The following is a 24,610-nucleotide window of genomic DNA, read 5'->3' as shown; positions in this document are numbered from 1 at the left end:
AACTTTTCTGGGAAGGCTTTCCACAAGGTTTAGGAGTGTGTTTATGGGAATGTTTGCCCATTCTTCCAGAAGCACATTTGTGAAGTCAGACACTGATGTTGGACGAGAAGTCGCAGTCTCCGCTCTTATTCATCCCAAAGGTGTTCTATCGGGTTGTGGTCAGGACTCAGGTTGTGAATGCCAGTCAAGTTCTTCCACACCAAACTCGTTCATCCATGTCTTTATGGACCTTGCTTTGTGCACTGGTGCACAGTCATGTTAGAACAGGAAGGGGCTAAACTCCCCACAAGTTGGGAGCATGGAATTGTCCAAAATCTCTTGGTCTGCTGAAGCATTAAGAGTACCTTTCACTGGAATTAAGAGGCCGAGCCCAATTCCTGAAAAACAACCCCACACCATAATCCCCCCTCCACCAAACTTTACACCTGGCCCAATATAGTCAGACAAGTGCCATTCTCCTGGCAACCGCCAAACCCAGACTCGTTCATCAGATTGCCAGACGTAGAAGCGTGATTCGTCACTCCAGAGTCCAGTGGTGGTGCTTTACACCACTGCATTCAATGCTTTGCATTGCGCTTGGAGATTTAAGGCTTGGATGCAGCTGCTCGGCCATGGAAACCCATTCCATGAAGCTATTCCATCTACACATTGTTCTTGATCTAATCTGAAGGCCACATGAAGTTTGGAGGTCTGTAGTAGTTGACTCTGCAGAAATTTGGTGACTTCTGCGCACTATGCGCCTCAGCGTCCCCTGACCCCACTCTGTTATTTTACATGGCCTACCACTTTGTGGTTGAGTTGATGTCACTCTAAATCGCTTCCACTTTGTTATAATACCACTGACTGTGGAACACTTAGTAGTGAGGAAATTTCATGATTGGACTTTGGCATCCTATCACAGTACCACCCTGAAATTCACTGAGCTCCTGAGAGCGACCCATTCTTTCACAAATGTCTCCATGTCTAGGTGCTTGGTTTTATACATTTGTGGCAATGGAGGTGATTGGAACACCTGAATTCAATTATTTGTATGGGTGAGTAAATACTTTTGGCAATATAGTGTATATCCACCTATTCAACCTATATCAGCACTGGCCATTCAGAGTGAAGTTCTAAAGCAGTGTTTTAGCTCTGAGTCCTTTTTTTAATGAGGCATAATACAGGGCAGCCAGTCAGAGCAGAATAGAATTCTAAGGGATAATGAGAGGTTGGAAAATCTCATGAGCATTTTTTGGTACTTAAAACCATACAAATGTTATAAGTGGACCTCAAGTGAAACAATAATATACAAAAAAATGTAGGATATGGGCCCTTAACCTCAATTCAAAGCCTGTATCTAATCCTAAACCTAACAAAAACGCTGTTGGTATAACAATCAAAATAAGGTGTGACTGAATGCTTTTGTTTTCCCTTCCATAATAAAGTTACCTCAGTTAGTCAGTAAGTCTCTGATATACAAGGTTTGGTTGTGACAGTGAAAATACATTACATAGAGAAAAGAGCAGTTTCTAATATGTTGAAGTCTTTGTAGAGATGTTTTTCAGGATTATCAGTTATGTCTCCTCAGTTATGGACACAATTAAGAATATAATCTGTATGTTTGTGTTTGCGAGTCTGTGTGTGTGTGTGTGTGTGTGTGTGTATGTGTGTGTGTGTGCGTGTGCATTAGACAGAGTACTTTGAATCTTCTTGTAGCTTGTGTAATGGTGGTATGAATCAATCTGATGCTTGGAATGTGTGGGAGGCTCTGCAGTTTAAGCAGATCAAATGATGAGAAACTGGCCAAATCTGCAGTCCATCAGGGGACTGGGGAAAGCTAAAGGGTCCAGAGTTGGTTGGCTTTTGCAGAGAGACCTCATAAAAAGAGAATGAAGTGTAATCCGAAACTCTACTGGAACACATTTTACTAGCTTTATTTATGCTGCAGGAAATCAGTACATCGTGAGCATATCAATACACCGTGAGGATAATGTGCTATGAAACATCAATTAAAGTCTTTATTGGACACATTTACAGGCTTTTATTGCACACGTTTCTCTGATATTAGCACAGCTCTCTTCACATGAACATTGTGCATGAAAAAACAAAACAAAACAAACAAAAAAAAAACCTTTAAAGCCCATTTTACTGACCTAAGTATCTTCCTTTCATTTTTTCTTCAAAAGCAGGGCAGCATCATTAAATGTACATTTGCATTCCATCTGTCCATATTTGATACATTATGAGCCATTTACAGCTACTGTCACGTGCTCTGCAGATAATGAAGGTAATGGATTTTAGCGACTGCAGCATGTTATAAGGGACTCAGCCTGTCATACCTTAAAAGCCTGTTACTTGAAGCTAATCTTTGCTATAAAATTTTACTCCAAGTCAAGCCAGATAAAAACTCTTTCCCTTTATTAGTTATTGGGGATAAACTCTTTATTAGTTTATCCCCATTATATCATCACTGTCCAAAGAAAAACAAATATCTCTAAAAAATGATTAACAGTAGAGAGCAAACATTTTCTTTACTTTAAATATAAGATGATGTAAAGAGATTTCATTAGTAGCAGTTCTGAAGCATTTCTATTGGTCAAATCATTATGAAATTTTCAGGCAATGTGAAGGACAGCTGCTGAGCTTGAATTATGCAGGAAATTAAAAATCTCCACAAAGATACTGTTTAGACAACAACAGTATTGGGTTCTCTCACAACTGATGAATGGGAAATGTCTATGTGTCACTGCACACAGCTATACAGTATAGGTTGTATAGGTCCACTTATGACTTATGTCCACTTATTTTTTTGTGCATTTATGTATCAACCACAGCCATTTAGTCATTTTTCATCTTACATGATGATTGTATGTAGGTGTATAACTGATATATCTCTCTAACTATATATATATATATATATATATATATATATATATATATATATATATGTGTGTTGTGAAGCTGAATGGCTGTGTGTGTATGTGTGTAAGCTAAATATATGTAAAAGATCAATCGTGTAACTGATAAAGATTTATATGAATAATATTTTTTTATTTTTAAATAGAAAACTGTAAAAAATTAGAAAACTGTAAAAAATTTAAAAAATACTGTTCCATGTTTTCTTGTCATGTCAGAGACACAGTGTTTCAGTCTGTAGGTGAGGCCTTATTTTAGCCACACCCCTGCATTTCTGACAGCAGGGTAGAAGGTATCCCATCCTTGATAGCCACATGGTGACCAGTAAGAGATGTTTTAGGTAACTGAAAATCAGTGAGTAACATCAGGAATTGTCACTAAAAATATTTTCTGCAGTTAAATGAAGTCATATTTCAATTGATTATCTCTTAGAATTAAACTCTTTTGTCTGAAAAAAACAATTTCATGATCTGTGATATGAGACTTTTCACAAAGGGCAACAAAATCAACAGGGGATTTTTAAACCAATCTTTTTTTATACGTACAGAATTCTTCTATACATATTACTATATACATTGATCTATTTTATCCATTTATCCCCGGTGAGTTAAGATTTCTCCCCAAGAAGTTTTCTTGCTGAAAGGTAAAAGGCCATGCATCACTGTACTCTACAGTGTATTTACTGATATCTGGATGACATACAGAAAAAGGCATTGGAAATGGAGGATTATGTTACAAGAACATTAAAAAATAGTTTAGTCATCCATGTCATTTTTGAAGAGGAAATAACCAGCTTTGAAACACAGCTTTCTGTCTCCTCAGATACCTCCCTTTTAATACTTCCCTGGATTTTATTCAGGGATTTTCTTTCCTGCTTTCTAATACTTTCACTATAAAACATTTATGAAATCCTTCAAACCGTCCTGCTCTGAGAAAACTAAGTGGAAAAAAATAGGCATCGTTTTACTTTTCAGCTTGAGCGAATTAGCAAAGAGCAGCTATAACCTTGTAGACCTAGAAATCGTATAGACTTGTGAAATTAAAGTCGTTATAATAATGTTTTACAGCTTAGAGCTTAATGTATTACAATTTACATAGTTTGAAGACAATTTGGGTTATTGTTCTAAGATAATGGAAGAATATCCTTCCCTTTTTTATGATCTGTTAATGCTCACAAGACATGTTACTTAATTAAGAACACTTGCTGGTGGCAAGCCACTATGATCCTTTCCGTGCTCTCCAGATCGTGATCTTTTGTTTTGATTACATGTCAGCAGGGTGGCATATAACAGCTAAAATCTTTCTTAAGTCCTCTGGAGTGCTAGCCTTTGTCTTAACTGTCACTTCAAGTTAGTCAGGCACACTTTGTCCATGTGGAGCTGTCATCTTCTCCAGAGGAGCTGGTTCAGAGTGCTGAGAGGATTCAATTTACCTTCTCTTGCAATGTCCCTTCCTTCCTGTTTCATAGTCCCTGACTCTGTTCAGCTCAGTAATGGCTCTGGTGGCTGGCATTTGTCTGAAGTTTCCTCGGTCTCAGACTTGCTGTTGAATTTAATGAGTTCTTTCATTTCCAGGGGAGGGCATCTAGACACTTTGAAATATTCCTAACAGGGTAACCAATTCTCTTCCCTTGGTACTCAGTGCTTAGTTACAGAGATGTTGCAGGGTCATGATGCATTGCATTACGCCTCTTTTAAACAAGTTTACTCAGTGAAATCCTATAACGTTACACCTGCTAGCCCTACGATGCTTTTCGTAATTCGTCAGATTTTCTAAAATTATAAGATCATAAAGCCATCCAGTGGGAGTCTGAGTTAGCTTAGCGCTCACTTTAGCCACATTAGCAAGTAGGCAATGAGGAAAGTGTTCTGTTCTCTACCCTCTTATTGCTCTTGTCATTCTGCTCTTCGAGAGCACTTTAAACCTCTCCCAAGGCCAAGCCAAGAGGCCCATCTTGATGAACTTGATGCTAGCAGAGCTCTAAAAATCGCTGTTTACTTCAAAACTCCAATTATCTGATAAGTGCTTGTGCCAGCACAGAGTCCTTTTTTATGTAGTTTGAAGTGTTGCGGTTTCTGCTGTGTCATGCATGCTGTCATTTGAACACACTCGAAGCTAAAATAAATAATATTTCAAATAGTGAATGAGATTTTAGTCCGTTCTTCAGCTTGACTACACTCTTTGGAGTAGTGCTATGGAGGAACCACTTTTGGTTCCATAAAGAACATTTCAGTGGGTGATTCTTTAACACTTAATAGTCCCATGGGGATAATGGTCACCCCATGCATGATTTATCACACATAGATTTAGTAAAATGCATTAGATTCTTTAGACTTCAGAGGAAAAAAATGACTGAATGATTTCTCTGCAACTCATGGCTAACTTTCAATGGCCTTATAAAAACTAAGCTCATTATAACCCTCTCATTTTTATTACTTTCCAGTTTGTTTGGCTCTTACTTGAACAAACTAATGAAATCTTCTGTTTCACTGCATCAATCGTTGGTAAGGGTTTAAGAGTTTCTTTGGTCACGCTCGAATCCTGCTACCTTACATTGACCTAATGTAATATGCTGTTATGAGTTGTCATGACAGACTTTGTTCAGTAAATAACAGTGTTATGTTAGCATTATTTTTAATTGCAAGAGAGATGACATAATATTTGATGTTATGACAGCTTATGTCACTTGCTAATGTATGCTAAGTAAATCTAGTTAGCTGTCATGACATCAAACATTATGACATCTGTTATTGGACATAATAAAACATGACAACTTGCTGCATGTGACGTCTGCCATTACCTGTTTATGGCATGGTTGGGTCCGTGTTCTGAAGCAGAATATAAGTGTTCCTGAACCTTTTATTTTTAATGAGACGTGTGAGTAAAGAATGTTTTTAAAGTTGAAAAACCAGCTATATAATATAAAGACAAGGCCTTAATTTGTAAATAATGAGGTACTGGTACACTCTGGAACTTCTGGAACGATCGGGAAAGATCACTTAGGCTACAGCAGTTTAGCCCCACCTGAAGTGTTGAATGTTTTTTTTTTTTTTAATTTTATTTATTTATTTATTTTGTTTTTATGAAGCACATTGCAGAGCAGCCAAATAGATCAGAACTCATTCTCATGAAAATGTTTGGCTGCCCGTGGCCAAATTACGTATTTTGTTGATTTTCTAATAAAAATAAGTTCATACATCAACACAGTTGTCAGTTCTGCACAATTACTATTTACTAAATTAAAAGTATTGGGAAAAAATAAAATAAAAAATAAAATGTGGTCTGTGCGAAAGTTATGGCACTTTGTATATTTTTAAATATTTTATTTTTGGATTTTTTATTTTTTCAAATATGTTAAACTTGATGCCATATTTAACTTTATTGTTTGTAGAGGATGTGTAACCTTATTTTCAATTAGAAAATCAACAAAATGTGAAATTTGACTGGAGGTATTCAAACTTCTGTAAATGTATATGTATGGGTATATAGGTCCTAAAAGCACAGTAACAAAAACAGCCTGATTAATTCTAAGGGACAAAGAGAGGTTGGAAATGGTCATGTAAAAATGAACTACAGCTCTTTTTGGTGCATAAAACCTCGCAAACGTCACAAGTAGGCCTCGGTGGGAAAAGTAGGATATGGACTGCTTAATAAATTAATAGTTCAGGATGGATTTGCTTAGTGTTTATGAGCATCTTTTGGGATGAACGTTCACAACAGCACTGGTCACATTTGCCAGTAAAGAACAGCAGGAGTTGAAAATGTGTGTGTACAATGGTATATGATGACATAGCATAAAACCTTTTACATAAGACTTTTTCACATTTTGCTGTTTTATATCAAGCTTGTACAAAATATTATTTTCTTGATACATCTCCACTCATTGTCACATCAAATTATTTAACCAGGGATGATGCTACACCTCCAAAATTATAGAAAAAATGCAGCTGGTTAAGAGATAAAATGCAACTAGTCCATTGACTGACTAACTAACTAAAACTACCTTTCATTTCCTTTAATAACAGCTATAAATCTGTTCATGAACAGTGTCAGTGTCACTCTACGCTTCTACGTTCTCTACGTTCACCCTCAGATAGCAAACTGTGCTAGCTAACATTTCTGAAGAAATAAAAATTAAATAAAAAAAAAGGCATTTTCAGACACTAATAGAGGCAAAGGTTATAGTAAAGAGGGTTTATCTTATATCATTGTCCAATTCTTGACCAATCACTGACCACAAATGTCTTTGAACCAAATCAAATGTTACTTTAGCAAACCAATTAGATGTGAAAACAACCTTGGAAATGGGCACAAATGCAAAATGCCTGCTCATCCTTGTGGTTCCGGTGGGCATGTTAAGAGTAAGGTGCCAGATGCACTTAAACAGGTACCGGATCTAATCCAGGAAATTCTGCCACAAATTAAGCCCTGGTGAAGGTTCTATAGCAACTCCAGGTTATTTATAGGAACCATACAGCCAAGCCAAGAACCATTAAGGAAACTTTTTTAAGATAATGGACAAAACATGACATCATCATCATTACACACCTGATTGCTTGACAATACTTTAAAGTCAGAATATACAGCTCCACATCACTTAGTGCATCTTCTTTTCAGTCATGGAAGTCTCTTCAAGTTATTTGCTCCCATGTGTACAGGTCTGTAGAGGTTTCTCTGAGTGAGATGGCAACACGTGGTGTGTTCTGAGTGCAGGCATGTCTCTGGAGACTGCCCTGGGGGCCTGTCAGTCTGATGGGTGAAGGACAAGGCGGACTGTTACTGTGTGACAGATGTTTGTGTCTACAGCTATCCCAAGCTGTCAGTGCAACGTAGCTCTCGCAGCCCACCGCCCCGCTGACAGGAAACACACTCACTTTTAAGCACCTGTCCCCTCACTAACCTCCATTTGTCTCTGACAGAGGCCGCAGTGCTGAGTGTTGGGAGGGGTTTGGAGGACGGTGTTGTTAAAGGTGATCCTGGCTATGACCTCTCAGGCCTGATTCTATTGCCTTTGACTGGAAGGAGAAAAAGAGAGGTCAAAAAGTGTGCTGTACAATCACAGGACAAAGGAGATGCTGAAACAGTACAATATTGATCAAAGGTTTAGATTCACATATTAATCATCTTGGTTATTTCATTTACCACAATAACTTCTACACAGTCAATTAAAATATTTTAAACCAGACATCCAAAGGTATGTTTAGTTTTATACACTGTCTCATGTTTTTGGGCCCACTAAGAAGATATTAAATATTGTGCAGATTAATCTTTATTTATTTAACTTCCAGTCAAGACAGCAATTAAGCACAAATTATTCATTTTTCAGTGTCAGCAGAACACAAATTGAACAGAAAATGACACATAAGCCTTAGCAATTAATAATTTCAAAGTATAATGAATCCATCAATTGCCTTTATTGCAGCTTTCATTATTTTCTGAAGACTTGCATTCAGTTGTTCAAAGAAATCTGCAGGGATATTTTACTGCATTGCCTAAGTTCAGTCTTAGAAGTTGGTTGCATTTTCTGCTTCCTACAATCCAAGTAATCTCAAACATATTTAACGATATTGAGGTCTGGACACTAGGGTGGTCAGTTCATTGTTCTGAGAACACCAGCAGCTTCTGGCGTTTCCTTTTCTCAGTAAGGGCTTCTTGACAGCTACACATCATTTCAAATTCATAGAGTTCTCGCAGTGGAAGGATTTTTTCAGATCGGATGCAAGAGTGGAGCCTGATTTTTTCTTAGAGGTAAAAGATTCTCTCTTAATTATTTGATTAAAAGTTAATTATTAGATGAAAGTTCTGTTTTTTTCTGATGCAGACAGTTTTGGTGATCTAGCAGGTCTTGTACGGTTGTTATTAGTCCCGTTTTCTATTGTAAGAGTATCTTTTATTTATAATTAAAATTGTTAGCTTTAGCTTTGGAAACAAGTTATTTCACTTGTTTTCCTTTAACATTCCCCATCATTACACGAGTGGAGCATCTTATATCTAATCTGTTTTGAAATATCTCCTGATTAGTGAATAACTTGTACTTAATGACTGTTTAAACTGCAGATTAAATCAATGAAATTGCATTATCTGCACTTTTGCACAGTATTTTACATACATAATTATTTTGTGTTCAGTTTTATGTCTTGAGATTTGATCACCACTTTTGAAAAAGTAGTTATTTGGATGTTGATTTTAGATTTATCTACTGTTCATCATTCTGGAATCTTTATTTATTTATTTATTTATTTAAAACCTCTGACGTAACACATGGTTAGCATAATAAAAATAATTTGACATGTTTACATACAGGTTTCACCCACATTGCATGCATTTATAGACATCCATCTTCAAGAAAAGGCCATTTTATATTATTGAAAATACATTTTCTGAACAGTACACTGTATAAAACAGTTCTTTAGTAAAGAAAATGATTCTGCATACAACAGTGAACACTCATGATTAAATCGTTCTTTTCATCATGAAATTGTTTTTCAGATTGATAGAGAATGTGATTTGCATGGTTCTGTATAGACAAAGGGTTCTATAGGGCACCAAAAAGGTTCTTCTATTATTATGATATCCAGCTTGTAACAAAAGAAGAGCCCTTCTTAGTGCTATATAGAACCCTTTTCGCAAAGGTTCTTTGTAGAACTGCATACAGCACATTCTCCATCAATCTAAAGAACTATTTAATGATGCAAAAAATAATTAAATTATGTAAAGAGCTTTTGGGTGTTTATGGTTCTATATAGAAGTATTTTCTAAAGAATCTTGAAGAACCATTTTTTTAAAGTGTGTAATGTAGAATAACTCCTGAGAGGGCAATACAAATCCAAATGTACACATTACCAATTTTTACTGTTGAAATAAAGAATTACCCCATTTTATCTGCAGAAGAAGACTAAAAGCATAGCTTTTCAGACAAGTAGTGTGATACTAGCTTTGACATTAGCATTGATATCTAGTCAAAATGAAAAGCAGTGGTTTTGCAGATTCCTTAACTCATACACTATTTGCATTCTCTAGAACTTTTTTATATTACAAACTACACATCATATGTGCCATGGAGCTACATGAGCTGTGTCATCAGTCAGTTGGTCAGATGTAAAAGCCCAACCTCGCCCTGCCTCCGTTGCGGAGGGAGCTTGGGGGGGCTGTGGGCAGTGGTGTATGATGAGTTAAGTAAAGGCAGAATTCTCTGCAGACTTTGGCGCTCTCCTCTTTGTGTGTGCAGTGTTTGATGTGCCCTGCTGTAAACAGTGTGAGAGAACTCTCCCTGGAGATCAGCCACAGCCTGAGAACACTAATGAGCAGGGTGATTATGGGGAAGGCATTCCAGAAAATATTACAAATGTAAATGTACATCCCTGCTTCTGTGGTGATTGAGTATTTGTGTGTGGATGTGTGCATAAAGGGGTGGATAATACACATGTCCTTATAGCATTTAAATGCATTTTGCTTTGATCTTTGTTGTCGAGAGAATATATGGGACTAAAACAGACCGAAGGGGAATGCTGAGAATCTTAAATTAGGGGTGTGTGAGATGTTAAATTCTTAATTGTTGATGGTTTTCATTGTTGAACTAATGTATTCAAGTAAATTATCACATAATTTGAAAAAAAAGAATTGGCTTGTAGTATCTGTATTCAATTTGCACCCAATCAATATTCAACACAAATTCGCTTGTATTCTAATCTGCCTAATCTGTAAATTTAGGAGGCAATCTGTCTTTTTCACTCTCTTCACTTTCTTTCTGCTGCATGCATGGAATGTTAACTACCTCTTCCAGCATCAGAAAGAGGGGATGCACATCCTTCTCTGTCCAAAATCTCAACACAGGGTCTTTTTCAGGTGGAATAACCTGGGGGGAATATGGTTTCAATTTTACGTTGCTCTAAGGCTATTTTATAGCATTCATCAAGGGAATTGAATGATGTAGTTTGCCTTGTGGGAAAGAAAAAATGAAAAAAAAGTTTGGCTAATTTAAAAGACACCAGAACAAATCCTATGTTGCGAGAAAGCATTTAGGCAATAACTGCAGGGATGATTCTGTCACCAATTGGAGACTGAGTAATTATCCCATCATCACCTGAGCAATTACTGAAGCTGATTTTTTTATACTTGATTGGGTCATGAATTCTTAAGCACATATAATTCAAAATGGCTGTACAAAGCGTAATAATGTTCATTCATATTTCACTCTTTTTCTTAATTTATTTTTTTGGACAGGCAAGTTTTATGTGTTAAATTGTCTGCCTTTTATGGTAGCAACGCTAGTGAAATGTTGAGAAAATCATCAAAATCCTGCAGACTTAATCAGGTAGATGCTTTGAGTTGGCGCTCACAGATCGTCAGGTTCTTTTCGGTTCACTTCATTCTGAATAATCTGTCAATAGGCAGGCAGACCGAGGTTGCTGAACAGGAACTGAGAGTGCTACGCTTCAAAGAAATCCCCACAGCCCTTCAGCCTTCTTTGATTTACTATATTTCACAATTGATTTGGTACATGTTCTCAAAACAATTAGCACAGCCGTTCAAACAATTTCCTCTTTGGGGAAACAAAAACTCTAAATTGTTCTCAAAAATAAGGCACACTTAATAAAATATATCAATTGTAATGCTTTCACATGTTCCATTTACCAGAGGGAACATTCTTCGTTATTGATCCAGTCCTTTGTTTCAAATTTGCTCTATTTATATGCACGTGTAATCATGCTGGGGTTGGTAAGTGAATGCTAGCCATTTGTAACCTACTTTCTGAGCTAATTGCTTTGCCAATCCATTCTCTGACACCTGAACGGTGGAAATTGAGAGTGTAGCATCCTATGTGAGTACACATACAGCAAGATCAATGCCTTTGTACTTGATTATATAACATTGTCAACTAAAAATGATATTTTGCTCATTGTTCACTTTTAGATAATGAAATTCTACTCTTTCAGCTTTTAATGAAACCTAGGACAGATTGCAGAGTGAACATCTGTACGTAGCTATAGTGGAGTAATCTGCATGACATCAACATGATGGAAAGCAGCATATGCCATATGCACTAATTGCTGTTGTGTGATTTGTGTGAAAGCCATAAAAAAGTATTGTGTTTCACAAGAAGATAGTCAATAGCTAAGGCAGCTGAGCTAACTGTTTTAGGCCTTAGTTTGCAAAAATGTGTACAATCAATTTAGACAAGCATTAATAAACTTATCAATGATCCATCATAAAAGGATGCTGATTGCTAACAGTTCCTCAGAATCCCTGAGCATCGATTGCAGAGTTCATTAATTCATTGAACACCTCCTCTAGCCCCTCAAGAGTACCCTTTTTCATGCAATTATTATAGATGGTTCATAATTTTAATTTGGTGCTTAGTGATGGTTATTGCATGTTTCTGCACTCATAGCCTGCAGATGAGGACAATCTGACCCTTTTATGAGCACCTTAATCAAAGCTGTGGCGGTGAAGGATCAGGCCTGTAAGTGGCCGCAGGTCACACAGTAAACACTGTTGATTGCTGATCGACTGATCTAGTTTGAAACAGCACTCTAGAGGGGAAAATGACATTAATAATCTACAAGAGTTCCAATTTTCTGTTTCTACAATGAAACATTTGATTCAAAGGCCTTCTGATCAATACCTTCCAGATGATTTATATCATGTCATAACCCTGAGAATGTTTATGGAGAGCTAAAGGACAAGATAACACCTCCCTGATGCCCTCTAATGGCTTGGATGATGAATTATGTATCTTTGTAGACCTGTTTTTGGCTGTCATTGCAGGTTATGATCTACACAGCATGCTCTAAAAATCATAGCATTATTGCTGCTTAGTTAGTCTAATATCAGTCTATGGCCCATGAAACATATTGAAACAAACTGAAGAAAGAATACGGTTAAATTCAGTCTCAGAATTAATGTATCCTACTTTGTTTAAAGTGTTTTTTTCAAGCCATTGTTAATGATAGTAAGAGGGTTTAAATGTACAGTGCTTACTTTTTGTTAACTGGGTGAGTGTGAGGGACAAGCTTTAAAGTACTAGGTAATAAAAAAACTTTCAATTCAGCTACACTGAATTACACTGAAATGGTAAATAGATTTTAGTTATTAAGCAGATAATAACTAATAGAGAAATTATTTGGACAATTTGAAATTGTTGTAACAAGGTAGGTACTATGAGCACTAAATTTAATGTAATGTCACATGTTTAGACAGGAAGTAAATCAGAAAAATCTGTAAATAAAGGACCCAATAAACTACAGTAAGAATCACTGCTTTCTTTTATAAACCAGATTCAGTTTTATTTCTCGGTAGTTGACAGATACACACTGTATGACTGGTACTTGGAGATGTTTCCAGTGTACTTTTCAGGTTAAATACACTGAAATGTAGTGAATGTGTTCATACTACTGCTTAGTCAATATGAAAGTTTATATTGTCACTGTACACTGCAGTACAGTACAATATGCTTTTCTGAACATAGCATGTATATCGCCATACTTGTAATGTTTCATTGTAAAGACAACAAAATGAGTCTTTTTTAACTGGATTTAGTGCAACACAGTATACTTAATGTTGAATAAAAATGATTGTATTCACAGTTTTTGATTATATCTACTGGTTCTTTTTTCCCTGTTCCAACGGATTAGATATCTGACAAAACAAAAGTCATGAAATATCATGATATAACCTTTTTTTTGCCATATTGGCCACTCCTTACCACCATATATCCTAGTTGTCCTATGTTCTTTATCTGCATAAACCCTTAAATGCCAGGGCTCATTTGATGGTTCAAAGTTTTATTACATAGATCTTTAACCAAAGAATAGCTAAAACAGTTTGCTTTGGAATCCCTGCAGTTACTGAGTAACAAGCCTTAGTGTATAATAAGCCTGGGGTTTTAGGGGGTTAATAGCTAGAATGGATTATAATTGATTTCAGTGTAATATAGTTGAACTGACTGGTTATTTACAATAATGTTAACCCAGATAGTTACAGCGCACTTTAGAGAATTTACTGCACACCTACACAATTAATACCTAAACCCTGTTGTGCATTTTCAGTCTAATTTCTTTAACCTCTTTAAATAGGCTTATTACATACCAGGGCTTATTATTCAGTAGCTGCAGGGACTTCAATGCTAACTCGCTGAGCTATTCTAAGGTTATAGAAATGTGTAATAAAAGTCAGCTATTTAAGGGGTTAAACTGGCTTGAAGCTCATAAACATGTAACTCAAAATAATCACTTCATGCTTTGGAGTTAAAACCTCCCATTTACCCAGTCAATGCTTAGAACTTAAGGGAGTGTAAAAGGTTGATAGAAGTCACATAAAATACACTATTTTCTTAAACTCATGCTCATGTAGTCATTTCCACTGAAAGTTTGAATAAAAAGTTGGGGAGCAAATGCACATTCGCTCTCCCTCTAATAAAAGTAGGCGTACTTGTACTTTGCTCTTTTGTTCCATTGCCTATCATCTGTTTAACATTCGCACGGTGTAGTAGTATCGTTGCTGGTGATGCAATGGAATCCATGAATATTTGATGGTCTAAAGAATTTGGTTTAATGGAGTGTATTCTTTTTACACAGTAGAGCTTGGCCATGTGAAGATGAGAGCAAAGCAGAAGAGAGTGGAGGAAAAGCAGCACAGACAAAGAGAATGAACAGAAAAAGGGCCTCAACTTATAATATTTCACAGTAGCGTTGCAACTGGACAAAGTTATACTCAATCAGGAAAATCTTTGGGCCATAAGGGAATGACCACTTCTTGGGGGTGGGGTGGTCATTGCTGATAAACATCTATGCAACATTTGTATGCTGCAGCTGTGTCGTTGATGGTTAACATTCTCACAGTGGAGTAGCATCAGTGCTGGTTATGACCTGTACAGCTTTCTTCTAATACAATAACCTCATTGTGTGTTAGGATCTACACAGCTTTTTCAGAATGCAGTTGAATCACTGCTGGTTCTTATCTACGCAGCATTCTCATAACAGAGTTGTGTCATAGCTGATTATGATCTGCATAACATTCACACAACACAGTAGTATCATTGCTGGTTATGATCTATGTAATATTCCCACAATACAGCTGTGTCATTGCTAATTATGATCTGTACAACATTTTCACAGTATAGCAGCATCATTGATGTTATGATCTATACAGCATTCTATTAATACAGGAGCATCATTGCTCATTGTTATCTATATAGTTTTGAATACAGTTGTGTCATTGCTGGTCATGATCTATGCAGCAGTCTCACAACATAGTTGTGTCATAGCTGATTGTAATCTACATAACATTCCACAATACTGTAGTATTGTTGCTAGTTATTATCTATGCAGCATTCTTACAGTATAGTTGCATCATGGTTGACTGTGATCTGCATAACATTCCCACAACACAGTAGTATCATTGCTGGCTTTTTCACAACACAGTAGAATCTGTGTTGCCCTGTTTTCGTCTCAGCACCCTTCTGATCCATCATCGCTGTGCAGGACCTACTCTTACTGACCTGAGATTCATCCATCAATACCTGAGAACAACAGATTGATTTGACCTTTCCCATGCTACTGTAGGCGCCTGCCCTTATTTGGATTCCAGTTTTTTCTCACCTTGCACCTGGTGGCGGGGACATGGTCGACACAGACTGATAACACACTTGTGTGTCTTAGCTGTAAAAGCCCAGAACTCCATGGTCTTCCTTATAGTTCTGACTACACCATCTTTTGACAGATGTCTGGGGTATTATTATTGCTTGTTAAGTATGCATGTGAGCATGCGTGTTCATGACTGCATTGTGCGTGTCCTTATGGTGGGGGTAAGCAGCTGCACAGCTGTGTAAACACATCCAGGCATCACTGTAGGCCCTGCCTGTCTGTTGAGACTGCACTGCAGTAGACACACAAGATTGGCATGCTAGAGTCAGGCGAGCGCAGCTGGATCAATCCATCGAGCCGTGGCTTCATCAGCGGACAAACACCTCAGCTGTTTGTGTGCGCACGGCCCATTCCACATGCACAATAGCCTCTGTCTGTATGACTCACAGCTGCTATTAGCACATAGGAAAAGAGACATAATAACTATTACAGGCAATTTTGTTGTGCGCCTCATATTGATTCATTGTGATTCAAGCCTCAGGAATGGAGTTTAGTCTGCCATATATTGCACTAATTAAATGATAATAAGCAGCCAATACATTGTGCCCTCATTGCATTGATGCTGTATGTCAGTCGAGGTCTGTCACATGCTGGATGTGTGTATTTAGCTGCACGCAGATTGCTTCTCATTAAGTGTGCTCCCTCTGGTCTATTGTCTGTTTTCTGCTGTATTATCAAACCTGGCACCCTATAATACTCGCTGAGAAATCTTGTCTATTCAAGGGCTCATTTATAATCACAGGACTTATTGTGAAATTCATTGTACTTGAACCTGTGATTCAATTAACACTATTAATGCCTTCATATTGAGTATAAATGAAATGTAATTTTCCCAGAGTGAATGGATGTTCTGGAAATAGCTGATTTTTCCCCCTGCCAGATTAATTTGATTTATCTTGATTAATCTCTCTCTCACTCTTTCTCTTTTCTCTTTCTTTTTTTTTCATGAAGTTGCACCTACAACCCCGACGGTCCGCTCCGAGTTCTTCAAGCCTTGCCAAGACAGCCAAGAGCTCGCCTTCTGTCTGAACGAAGGAGAGTGCTTCATTATCGAGACAGTGGCAGGAGTGCACAGACACTGCCGGTAAGACTCTCTCTTACTTTCTTTTTCTTTTTAGCTTAGACATATATATGTGTCAGACAAAGAAAACCTGTATGAATATTCCACTTGCATTTTAAACCATTTTTTTCCTCTTTCTGCTGCTTCTTTCTTTACCCAAGTTGATGTTATGTCCCTTGGTGTGCGTCAGAGTTGATTGTAGCTATTTTTACTAATCCGTAGCCGTAAGTACAGAAAACAAAAGCTGACTAGCTGGGCTGGCTGGCAGCATGTGTGATGGTGGAAAGCGCAGTGGCCTAATTGCCGACATCAGAGAGAGGAAGAAGGAGTGGTGGCCGAGCTGTTAGTTGCTCCATGATGAGCGTTTTTTTTTTTTGTTGACATTCTCTGTATGTGATGCTTATTTGAAAAGCCAGGATTTCTACTCGGGTCCTCAAGGGTGTAATTAGGACCAGATCTTCCACACTGGAGGGACTATAGGATATAACTGGAGGAGTCTGATGCAGCCAGCTCTTTCAGGCATGAGTGACTCGGCTCTGAAATAATAATTGCAGGTTTCTTTAACTGCTCTGAAATGCTCTTACATCACTCTCTGGATGGTAAGATGGCAGTACATCAAAAATCCAACTGCTTCACCCCTCTCTTCTGAAATGGACATTGGAAATTAGATCACCCAGTGTTTCCCACAAACTGATCACCCAGTGTTTCCCACAAACTGATCACCCAGTGTTTCCCACACAAGACATATATGTCTATATTCATGTGCCTCTATGTATGTTTTGTCCCATTTTTAAAAGGTCTAATGTTAATTTCACACCTTTAATGTTAATTTCACACCAAGTTACAAAGAGAAAATAATTTAGATTTTTTTTATGATTAAAGAAAAGCATGTGCAGTGTCATTGTAAGTATATATTATACGTAAACAAATGCTGATGAATTCAGTTATCCATAAACTCTCAGAAATGAAGGTACAAGGTCATTGTATCCCTCTTGTCACTGTGCTGGTTTCCTCAAGAGTACATCTCATTACCTTTATTCAGGGAAGATAACTTTACCATAATCCATAGACATTATATTTTTAAATTCTGTTGACTCTACACACCCCGTTTTGTCTCCTGGCTTTTTTTTTATGTCTATTTAAAACATGAGGTTGTAAAAAGGTTCAAATATGTACTTTTTCACTGGGAAAAACTTATTTAAGGTTGACAAATGGACCTTAAAATCACTGTTGTACTTTTGGGTGTACATTTACATAATTAGTACCTTGATAAATGAAAAATATACCTGCACAGAACCTTTATTTCTAGCAGTGTATGAAGAGATCCATTCCAAAATGTTGTATACTCATTTATAGCCATTTCAGACGTACATTTTTGAAATAGAATAACAGCTGGCATATAATGGAAAAGACATTTTCATTTCTGTAATAAATGTGGTATTAATCATAACATAGCATTCCTATGTGTGTGTAAAGCTTACTCCCAGCAATCTCATAAAACAAAAAAGAAAATTCATGAAAATGGTCTATAATGCATTTGGAATGAAACCCTTTGTACATTCAAATAACCTCCCCACGGCTTCCCCAAGGTTCATTTCAGACACGTGGGAAACACTGGATCACGTCTTTAATGATGTCTTCTCTGATGAAGGCTGCTTAATTATGCTACACTACCTTGAAGCCATTGAGCTACAAGAGCAGATGACAGATTCAGCAGAGGTTGTAGTTTTGCAGCATGATCGACATATGGTTTCAATACCCATGAGCATTTCTCTTCAGAAAATTGTGTAGCATCATTTAGGAAGTGAAGCTGAGCAATATCCTCACAGATCTTCATCAATAAATAGTGAATGCAAGCTTTGTTTTGAATGTGGGGAAGCATTCGTTTTGATTTCTCGTCAGTCTGAAACTCCATTTGCTATTCTCACAGCCCTAGTTATACTGATAGACCTGTGTATTGCTTCTCATCACTCAAAATTAATGAAGCTTTTTGAGGGCTTTCAAGCTAACCGTTGCTACCTAAGGCCCTTAAGTACACGACTCAGCAGTCTCCTATCCAGTTCAGTCCTACTTACAGCACACATGCAGTTTAAGCTTTCACTCATATCCATCTGTTTCCTCTCTGTTTGGCTTTTTATGTAACGCTAACATTTGGACCTCATCATCACCATGGTAACAGCTCTTACCAATTCATTAGGGCTATATAGCTTCCATATGGCTGCGTGAAGGTCTTAGGAAAATAAAACCCATTTAGAGTGCAATATTCAATCTTAAGAGAATGGTTCCACTTTCTCTTAGCCTTAGTGGAGATAAGGAAGAGTTTTTACTCACCTTTGCTGCTCCTGTAAGAGGAGGATTGAGGCAATTTGAAAGCACTCTTCAGCACATTAGTTCAAGTTACTATTTTAGTTTTTTCCTGCCTGGGTTCATAATAGGGTACATATTGTTATATTCATGAAAGCTAGTGTTTAAATGAATGTCATGCTTTTTAAAAGGCAATCACCTTGCCTCCCTTTAATGTTGTTACATTTCCTGAAAATGTGTGGATGTGTTGAGGGAGGAGGAGAACAGTTATGTGGGAAGAGATAAAAGATGAAACAGACAGAGAGAGAGGAAGACATAGGCAGAGAGAGAGAGTGAAAGAGAGAGAGAGACCAGTGTTTAACGAATAAATACTTCTCTGTTGCATACTGCAGAAAATCCGACAAGGAGAAATTGTCCAATGCACGGCAGCAGTGAAGAAAATGACAGAGGAATAGGTGTAAAAGGCACAGACTGGATCTGCGAGACCAAGTCGAGGGTATTAACAGGATCTGATATGACAAAATAAATCACATTAATGATGACGACATCCACTTTTTATAACTTTTCCTCCTCGTTCTTTCCCCACTCCTGGAGAAGCAGGCAGTGATTAAATTGTCAGTAGGCTGTCAGATCTCGACAGCCTGTGTTAATCCTGGCTGCTGTCTCCTCTCATCTCATTTGTTCAGAAGGGCGGAGCTAACCACATTCGCGTCCGATGGGTCGCTGATGAATCCACAAAGGCGACCTTTCGCATTCAAAATGTGTAGGGTGATAAAGACTCCAGCCGGCCTTTAAAATACTACACTAGAATTGCTTGTCATATGCAGTGAATGTTAATACAATCAGTTCTTCACAGACGCAATGAATACTAATGGAAGTGCACAATTAAGAAGGCATTTAGAAGGCAGAAGTCTTACGCAACATAGCTGAATGCAATCCTGCTTGACAGAAATGATTCACACATGAAACAATCCTTCAGAATAACACAATGATTCAGAATAATACAAAAAATGATTCCCATGCAATAAAACGAGTACATTCTTAAATATCAAGGTAAAGACTTGTGTACCATCACAGCAATCAAATGGTTCATATAATTGCTGCAATATTTTAAATGTCTCCACTGGGATTTAAAAAAAAATTTTTTTTGCAACAATGTTCAGGTCTTTGAGGTTGGAAGGCTTTCTTGCCATCAATATGGTCTTTAGTTCCCTCCGCAGGTTGTCAATGGAATTCAGGCTTGGACTCTGGAAGTCCACTCCAAAATGTTGGGATTGTTTTTTCTGTTAACTATTTCTTGACCACTTTGTTTTGGATCATTGTTTTGTTGGGAGGTCCAGTGCTCCCCAAGGCCAGGTTTTTCTGCAAACTGCCTGATGTTGTCCTCCAGAATCTTAACCCCTTAAAATCCCAGGCTTATGACATACTAAGGACATGCATACTAATCTCTGCTAAAGTTCAGAAAGTGTGTAATAAAACTTTGAGCCCAACAGAGGGCCTTGGCCATTTAAGGGTTGTCCTCTTTTCTCATGATGCCATTTCTTGACAAGCTTACACATCCCATTTCCTGAAAAACACCATCAAAGCATTACATTCCCACCAACACGCTTGACCATGATGGTGGTCTTGGGGTTGAATGCTTCTCCTTTCCTTCGCCAAGCAAAGCCTCATCCCTGTGTCCATACAACTCCATTTCCATGTTATCCGACCACAGAATTGATAACCAAAAGCTTTCCTCTTTGACCACGTGAGCTTGCAAAGGCTAGGCGAACTTTTCTGTGTCTGTCTTGAAGAAGTGTAGTCCTCATTGGTCAGCTTCCATGGAGACCAGCCTTGTGGAGTGTCCACTGGAGTGTCTGCCTTGAAATGTTAGAACCCTACTTGCTCAGATTTTAAAGGATGGACATGGTGGTAATGCTTGGATTCTTTTTGGTCTCTTGCAATATCATTGTTGCCAGCACAGGAGTCAGTTTTGGCTTCCTACCGGACCATTTGATAGTTTTTACATTGTGGAACTCCTTGCACTTTTTGGTTGTGCTTTGTCCAATGGCACTTGAAAACATTTAAAAACAGAAGGAATTTTCTTTATAGCATTTCCCCGTCTTGTGAGCAGCCACAATACGCAACTGGATGTCCTCACTAAGCTCTTTGATTTTAGCCATGACTTGCAATTGACTAGTAACTGACTAAAGAACTACTGCATTAGCTGCATTTATAGTTGATTGGAAATCTTTAGAGCATGGTACAAATGACCAGGACTATTTGGAATGGCTTGGAATCTTGCATTTTCTCTAAACATTTTCAACAATTTCAGTTGTTGTGAATAACTTTGTACATGGCATTGCAAATATATATATATATATATATATATATATATATATATATATATATATATATATATATTTATATATATATATATATATATATAGTTAAAATTTATTATTAGCCCATGGGTTGAAGTTTAGGGAACCGGCCCGGTGCCTGGAGGGTCGTTCAATCCCCAAAGCTGAGAGTACATGACTGAGGTGTGCTTGAGCAAGGCACCTAACCCCAAATGCTCCCTTGGTGCTACAGATAGGGCTGCCCACTGCTCCGGGCAAGTGTGCTCACTGCCCCCTAGTGTGTGTGTGCTAACTTGTGTGTATGTGGTGTTTCACTTTATAGATGGGTTAAATGCGGAAGTGAAATTTTCTCATTGTGGGACTAATAAGGGTCACTTAATCTAAATAGCATCTCTAGCACAATGTCTTACAGTTTTTTTATCATTGTTTATATGCAATTTCCAGCCACAGGAAACATATTGGTGAAATAAAACTCACTATAAACCAGAATTTGGCTTGGGTATAAATAGATATGGGCCATACTGATATAACAAAATAAATAAGGACAAATTGTTTAATTTCTGTGACTTGTCCACAGAAACCAGACGTTTGTGGATGTAAAAGACAACAAAACAGAGGGCAGTCAGAATGGGCAAAAGTTCAAAAAGGACGAAGCAAAAGGCAGAATCAGGATAAACAAAGCAGTGGTCGAAACATGATATACACGCTTAGTAGTTTACAAAGAAACAATATCTCACACTGATCCTAGCTAAAGCCTGGGCTTATAAAGTAAACTACACTGTCATATGACAAAACACACGGGTGATACCAATTAGTATTCCGGGTAGTGAGAGCACTGATTGGAGCACAAGACTGAGTCAGAAGTCATGTGAGCTCCCACAGTGGGCAGTGGAATCCTTGTTGGAGTCCAAGTCTGAGAGACGTTGCTCAGTCATGTGATCTCACAGAGGAGTCTGGGAGATGAAGTCCATTTCTTTCTGAGAGCTTGCTGAATGTGTGACAATTTCATTTGCTCAAAAATACAAATAGCCATTCTTTTAAAACCTGACAGACCTACATGCTCCTTTAATAATATTCACAGTTAGGCTTTAACTTGAAGTTTTTACTAAAGGATAGTCCTAGTCACTGATAGCTGTGGCATCACCAGGAATCAAACTCACAACCTCCCGATGGCGGAGCCAACACTACGCTGACTCAAAATAAAAAGGTTTTTCACACTCACTCATCTCTTCAAACGGTTCTGTAGTGAACCAAAAGTGGTTCTACTATAGCATCACTCCAAAGAACACTGTTTGGCACCTTTAAAAAGTCTTCAGTAACATAGCTAAATGCCATCTTGCTTGACAGAAATGGCTCATGGAGCATAATATGTAATGTGACATAACCTGACACAATCCTAAGCAGGGCACTAGACAGCATGACTCAGAATAATATGACATGCAATAGAACGCATGAGAGGCAAATTCTATCAGCTGGCGAACATCATGTCAGGCAACTGCAGCTTTGGAAGCTAAATGTGAATGCAAACAGTGTGTGCCTGCAGGTCCTGTCCTTGCTTTTGGCTGCTCAGCTGGTGTGGGGGATGAACATCTGTGGGTGTTTCATTCTGGGTGTATAAGTGGATTACTTACACAGTGGACACACAGCACAGGGCTGTGTAATTGAAGCATGGATGTTTAAACCCAGACACATGTCTCTGTCTCTGTTTGGATAAACGGGCCATTCCATGTCAAGTGTGCAGTGTTGCAGATGAGTGGGCGGAGTGGTCGTCCAGTGAATTGATACTGCTCCAAATGTCAGACCACTGCAAAGAAAAAGATAGAGAGAAAGACGCAGGAAAACAGAGGCAGGATGTTTGCAGAGGCGGGGCTTCAAGCAAGGTTTACCAAGTTGCTTTACCTTATTGAACTCCTGCTAAAACCTATTACATGACAACTCAGACCTACATTCTTAAAGGTTTCTAAAAGGAAGAACTGTCAATGGAAAAATCTTTCCATTGATGTAGCACCTTTATTTTACATGGAGGAGGCCATATACTGCATTTCTTTTCTTGCATTTTATTTTTTTCTTCTTGATCTTTGTGTGAGTTTATATACCAAAAATAGCTGTAATTAATTTTTCCAACCTCTCCAGCAGTCTTAAAGCACTGCAATTAAACAGTGCTTTAAAACCAATATATATAATCTTGCTTCTGATTGGCTGCTCTGTACTGTTAGTTCTTTCAAAAGGCAGATCAGGCTGAAGCACCCCTTCAACAAGAATGGACGGATCTAACCTGACATAGACTGAATAGGTGGATATATGTAAATGTGTTGATTTTCATGACATCACAAACACAAATGCTGTTTTTGGAGCTTAGTTTCTTAAAGTTTCCTTAGTTTCTTGAATTCCTGTGTGGCTTGGGAAGTGAATGGCGTTTGATGAATGTTGTTGGCATTGGATGAATGTTGTTGGCATTGGATGAATGTTGTTAAACTGAGTGAATGCTTTGAAACTTTAACAGTACTGGCATACTACATCAAACTTGAAATTTAAAAAAAAACTTAAAATAATACCAAACTTAAATTTTAAAAAAGCCTGAAATGATGTGAGACGTTTAAACTGTCAAAAGGGATCTCCACACTCTCACATGTCACTTACCAACAAATGTTTCTTTAAAGAACCATCCATTTAAAAAGTTCCTCACAAAACTGAAAGTAGTTCCTTTATGGCATCTCTTTAAGGAAGCCCTTTTCTCACCTTTATCTTTAAGAGCAGGTTTCTATGGTCTATTTATGTCATCTTATTTATGTGCGTCTGTTTTTACTGTTGCCGCTGCTGCTGTTGTTGTTGTTGTTGCGCGGCAGCCATGATGGCAGATGGAGTGCTCCCTGAATTGAATTTGAATTGACTGGAGAGGAGTGAGCAGGAGAATGATAGAAAGAGACAGAGCGAAGGAGGAGGGGGTACGGGTATTTCTCCCTTGAGTGAGGCGAGTTGTCAGTGAAAGAGCTTGACGTAATTAATCATACTAAGTGTGCTAACAATGAAAGAAAAGGGGAATAAATGTCCAGTAATCGCATCTGATCGGAGCTCTGGAGCGAGGCCTTAAGAGCTGCGGGTGCAGGAGGTCAGCCTTTTTGTGAAATAGAAACCTGAGAGTGCAGGCCAGCACCTCCACAAGATCAAACAAGGATGGTGCCCTCATCTCAGCCCATTTTTTACAGCCTTTGCTTTATGATGATGAACCTGAAATGCTAGCTGCAAAAATAGTTCATGAATTCATGTGAATTAATTAATCCAAGGTGTGGTGTTGATGTTTCGACTGCAGTGACAGGCATTTTGTCAATACTGTGCAGTCTGGTTCATTTCAGTATTTTAATATC

The 24,610-nt window shown here is 37.9% G+C and overlaps 1 protein-coding gene across 2 annotated transcripts in view; it reads left to right on the top strand.

The window, feature by feature from the left end:
* The window catches only part of nrg3b (neuregulin 3b), a 219,602-nt gene that overhangs the window by 108,356 nt on the left and 86,636 nt on the right, over positions 1-24,610 (top strand). For both annotated transcript variants that reach the window (XM_037544476.1, XM_017695964.2), the window contains exon 2: positions 16,491-16,623. In XM_037544476.1, coding sequence (XP_037400373.1) covers positions 16,491-16,623 — 133 coding nt within the window. The remainder of the gene's footprint in view (positions 1-16,490; positions 16,624-24,610) is intronic.

The sequence above is a fragment of the Pygocentrus nattereri genome, chromosome 13, assembly GCF_015220715.1.
Source record: "Pygocentrus nattereri isolate fPygNat1 chromosome 13, fPygNat1.pri, whole genome shotgun sequence".
NCBI lineage: Eukaryota > Metazoa > Chordata > Actinopteri > Characiformes > Serrasalmidae > Pygocentrus > Pygocentrus nattereri.
This window is presented reverse-complemented; position numbering and strand designations above follow the sequence as displayed.